Source organism: Pygoscelis adeliae, unplaced genomic scaffold (genome assembly GCF_000699105.1).
Source record: "Pygoscelis adeliae isolate BGI_AS28 unplaced genomic scaffold, ASM69910v1 Scaffold485, whole genome shotgun sequence".
Taxonomy (NCBI): Eukaryota; Metazoa; Chordata; class Aves; order Sphenisciformes; family Spheniscidae; genus Pygoscelis; species Pygoscelis adeliae.
In genome coordinates this window covers 1,138,786-1,143,900 of record NW_008824803.1, presented here as the reverse complement: position 1 = coordinate 1,143,900, position 5,115 = coordinate 1,138,786, and the positions used below count along the sequence as shown (strand labels likewise).

At 48.2% G+C, this 5,115-nt stretch overlaps 1 protein-coding gene across 1 annotated transcript; it reads right to left on the bottom strand.

Moving 5' to 3' along the window:
- Positions 1–1,107: 1,107 nt before the first annotated feature.
- LOC103916931 lies at positions 1,108–4,746 on the bottom strand. The gene has a single exon (XM_009324001.1). It carries the CDS (start codon positions 4,681–4,683, stop codon positions 3,835–3,837), a length of 849 nt encoding a protein of 282 aa, XP_009322276.1. The 5' UTR covers positions 4,684–4,746; the 3' UTR covers positions 1,108–3,834.
- Between the last annotated feature and the right edge of the window lie 369 nt (positions 4,747–5,115).

Sequence of the window (5,115 nt, the reverse complement as noted above, 5' to 3'; positions counted from 1 at the left end):
CGTGACTGTTTCTGTGCTCTGAATCATGGACAGATTTTTTTTCCACATCCAGCCCGCTCAGTGGTGCAACAATTTGCATTTTGGGTTGTTTTTTTCATGTTCCTTCCCCTTTCTGAGACGCTATGCAGGGGGCAGAGCAGCAGCTGCCAGGTGCCATGTGAAGAGCCACATACGTCCTGGGAAATGAGATGGGTATTTCTGTACAACCTCGCTTAGAGCAGACCTTGGCAGCTGTAAGGTATTTGTAAGGGCTGTGAAAAGTCAGCTTTCAGAGGGGTGTAAAACCCTCCCTGGGGCTGGCACAAGCCCTGCCTGGCTGCGAGGGCCCAAGGCTGGGGCGCAGGGGAGCCTGGCCACACTCAGGTTTTGGGATGCCCTCTTTTCTATTGCTCCCCTTGCAGAAATCAGAGCGGAAGGTCCAAGGTAGGCGAGCTCAATTTGAGCTCAAATCTGACTGCAAAGGCTGACGATGTTTCTCCTCAAACGCCCGGTTAAATCACCAGCCCAGCATCCGTCAAAAGCATTTGTAGCCCTCGATTCCCTCCTCCCAAAAAAACTGTTGAAGCAAACGCACCCTTTCCAGCATTTCTTCCTTTCCCATTTCCCTTCCACACCGAGGTCCCACGGTGTGAACCGTCGCCCTGCGTGTCTCTTGGACACCACCTGCCCCGTGCTCGTATCATACGACACGGCCCTGAATCACAGTCAGAAGTGGGGAACCCACCTGTGGTATCACCCCAGGAAGGCAGGGCGCCCCCCGCCCCTGTCTCCAATACTGATCTCCCCATGCCTGAAGCTCACCGAGAGCCCAAGTGAAACGCTGCCACCATGCGCGGAGGTTTCATCCCTCTCCCCTTACCTTCGGCTGCCCCAGGCTCCAGCATTTTTGGTAAAAAAAGGGCTCCAGGTGGGGCCCTCATCCTCGACTCCCATTTGTAGCAGCTTCCCTACCGCTGCCCCATGCAGCCCGGGTGAGAGCAGGTCCACCTGCACGCTTCACAGCTGCTCCTGCAAGAGCCTGGGAGGGAGAGCTGGAGTAGGGATTTATTTTAGCTTCAGTTTCCTCTTTCCTCCCCCTTTAGAAAGAAGAAACAAAAGCCCAGAGGTATGTTATATTAATTTATTTGGGACACACCAAAAAAGGAAAGTCAACAACTGTTAACGTACAAAAGTACAGAATCCTGGGACAAGATTTACTGTCCTGATTAAAAAGGCACCATGGTCCCAAAGAAGAGTAATCAGAATACATCATTTAGAAATTTTCCCCCTGTTGCAGCAGAAACAGAGCCAGGCTTTGGCTCTATCCACAGTCAAACCCAGTTAAAAAAACAAGTATGATTTAAATGCAATAAACGCTGCTCAGCCTGTACAAGATGTCATGAAAAGAATCACAGCCTACAAGATGGTCGGACTTTTTTTTTTTTTTTTTGATTTTTTTCTTTTTAGAAACAGCGAAGGTGACAAACCACTGAGTGTATAACTGAGGAAGACAGCAGACTTCTGATGTCTTCAGCTCGACTTTCTGTAAGACACGTCAGTTAAACTGAAACTAGTAGGCTGAGTGTGGGGCTTCTGAATGAAATGTAATTCCCTGTGGTATACAGGAAGTCAGATTCGACAACCTTAAATTCCCTGAAAATCATAAAGCGCTATACAGCTGTGTTCCATATTCGAGTCAACCCTGGAGGATTTGCTTTACACATGAGCATTTATACTGTCAGCTATATTTGTAATACAAAGGGGGGTTTACAGCAGTTATTAAAAAAAATTCTACTTCGGCGAGGTCCGAGCTTGGCTATATTCCCTGCTGAAACAGAGCTGCTGGTGTAAAAGCCCAGTGAGAGGCTCAAGTCCAGCACCTCAGGGCTGGAAGGCAAATAGTTTAAACGTGACATAATTTGCACAGGGAAGTCAGTGAAGCGCATCAGAGAGAGGAGGAGAGAGGGCTGCAAGCTCTCAAGCAGCGGAGGCTGAAGGGTGTTGCAGAACGTGGGTGCGTGCTATCAAACCTGTAACGACACTACGAGTGATGCAGAATACACTGAGTTCACTAAATATTTTGGAGGAACTTACCATGAAGAACTTCTCAGAGACACAGAATAGGGATCCCGGCAATTACTAACGAGCAAGGTCACTGGGAAGCCGATGCATCGCTCGGAGCCGGACGGATCTGTCCGTAGGCGGGGGGACGGAGCAGAGGTACGCCAGAGGCTGCCTGAGCAGCAAGGCCGGGGCTGCCACCGCCTCTTGCGCTCGCTAGCTCTGCTGCGTCCCAGTCGGACCAGCGGCTCGTTTGCGTTTCATTCCTCCTTTGGCATAGGACTTCAAAGCAGTCCAAGAACTGATTCGTCAGAAGTAAAGGAACTGTCAAAATTATTCGTACATGCATTTATTGTTAAAGGGAGCAAAAGCCAAAGAATGAAACAGCACGAGTTAATGTCAGTAAAATGATGTGCAGGACGGAGAGGAAAGAAACGGGGGAAAAGCTGAGATACTGGAGTGGGGAAACCAACATTCACACTGAAAGGTAAATTTGAAAACCAGGCAAGTTTGCACTCTTTCTACCAGAGAACTTCTGCGGACAAATAGAGACTTGGGGCTTTTAATTTTCAGTGCAGTCTGGCAAGGTTTGGAAATCTCACCAGAGAGATCTCCAGCACTGGGTTTCACTGAAAGTTCCAAGTCTCTCATCTTTAAAAACCAGTAAAGCAACTCTAACTAAAAACGGCAGACACCCTTGTACTGCGGGTATCTAAAATCACAGACACGTCACTGCTCAGGATGTACGTGGGCAAGAGGGTTACACTTTGTTCAAGCAAACTCTGGGTGGAAAACTACCGTTTCCACCCTGCCGGTCTGCAGGGACCTCGGGGCGTGGAAAAACAAGCCCAGATTCAGGTGCCTTTTGCTGTAAATACCACAGCTACCCACACCTGGGAAGGCTTTTTCTTCCCTATATCCTGAGAAGGCAGGATAACAGTTTATAAAATTCTCCCCATCTTAAAACTAAATAACGCAACTGGCATCCTTCCCCCTACCTTATCCCCCCAGAAGATAAAACATTACCACTTCATTTAGGATTCACACCTCAGATCCTAGATTAGGGACTTCACGTTAAACTCATCCAATTATGGGAAGGTTTATCCTGGTCAAGGAAACGTCGTTAAAATAGAATCTAGAATAAAACATTCAGAATCAACAATGCTTTTACAGCCAAAGCATTCAAATGTCTCCTGATCTCTCTCTCCCCCTCCTCAAGCAAGAGAGCAATCCCTCCACGAAACCGCAGGGTGCCTCTCCGGGACTGGGTAATACAAGCTGAAAACCAGCTTCCTTCCTCGCAGAAATGCCAAATTCTGCTGAAAGGGGCCAGGCACCTTTCACTCTCACCGAAACCAGCAGGAGTTGGGGCTTTTCAGCACAAAAATTTTCTATTGGCAACAAGTCCAAGTTATTTCCCTGCAGTAAATCAGAGTCCTGTTTCGTACTGTTAGGCCACCACTGGCTCAGAAATGGGTGAGAGACTTCCAAAAACCCACTGATGTGGACAGGACCTTGAAAGAAGAGGCTTATACGCTACGTAACTTTAGATCATCTGCTATGTTTGAGCCTTCACATCATCAGCTGCTGACTACGCATCCTTCCAAATTCACGTGTTTTAGTCCTTGCCGCTGTTGTCATCCCAGTGGTCTTCCCCGGAGGCAGGATGTTCCTGAGCTCTGGCTTGGGGATCTACAACAATCACTTCCAATTGATGGTGGGATTTCAAACTTGCCTAACGTGTGCATTGCCACCTCATACTCCAGCAGCTCTGCCTGCTGACCGCGACGTGCGCTAGCAGTTTTCGACCTTCTCCACAGTCTCATAGAACCCAGGCCTAACTCTCCTGATGCTCATCCGTATATGCTGGCACTCCAAGGGCATGGCGGTGCTTGCAGAAATCGCGGTGCACCGGCGCTTCCTTCTGCCCCGCAGTGAAAAGGCCGGAGCCCCGCCGTTCTCCTCCTCCGCGGGGTAGGATTCATCCACGCTCGTGCCTTCGTCTGATTGCTCGTCATTTTTATATTTCATTTCCTTTGCTTTGTTTCCTTCCTTCTCCTCCTTGGCAAGTTTTCTGAAGTGCTCCAGACACTGTATCTTTTGTCGTCTTTCCATCATCTTCAATTCTTGCTTGTCTGTGAAATCTTCATAGTACATTTTTCTTTCGCTTCTTTGATCTTCAAGAAATTTCCACTCGATGCTAGTCATTTTTATTCCACTGTATTCCTCCAGTTTATTTCTCGTCTGTGTGTCTGTACAAAATACGTCAAAGAGCTTCTCCGAAGTCTCATTGAATTTGTCTGCTCGCTCGGTAAAAGCTTGGTTCTGTCTCTGCTTTCTGGTCTGATACAATCTGGTAAACTCCTCGTACATTTTGAGGATAAGTTTCTTTATATTTTGCGTCGCGATGGTGTGCAAGTTGCAAACCAACCAGTGCTCTTGCAGGTGCTCAGCGAGCAACTGGGCCGCATCCTCTTTGGACCGCTGGGCCTGGCCAGCTCTCTTGGGCTGCAATAAATACAGCATATTCTGAACCACATCCTTCTTGGTTGGCAGTATTCCCTGGGTGAAACCCGAAGACTCTACATATTCAACAGTCCCCAGAGTCTTCCGTGCTCTCACCTCGGTGTCCAGTGATTCCATCACTGCTCGTTTATCTTGTAGTTATGACATAATCTGAAAGACAAGGAGCAAAAAAAAAAAAAAAAGGATGAGAAAACGGGCTCAGACCAGTAAGATCTGGGATTTAATGGTGCACTCCATTGCTGTCGGACAGCTGCTGTGTTAGCCCAGCCCATTTAAACATCTGCACATCGAGACTATCTTGCTCCTCTGTGCGGTTCTTAAAGCCTAATATAGTGTGTTTGTTTATGTTAATTAGTTTTTAATTGGGTTTTGGACTTCATATTGTAAATTACAGCAAATCAAGGCCGCCTAGGGCACCGGACTTAAACGCCAATGCGCGAAGACAGGCAATGCCTCAACACCGGCTGCACCGCAACACCGCACAGTTTCTCCTGCGCCGGTACGGGGCTGCCCAAAACGGGCGAGCTCGTTTCCCCCGCGGCTCCTCTC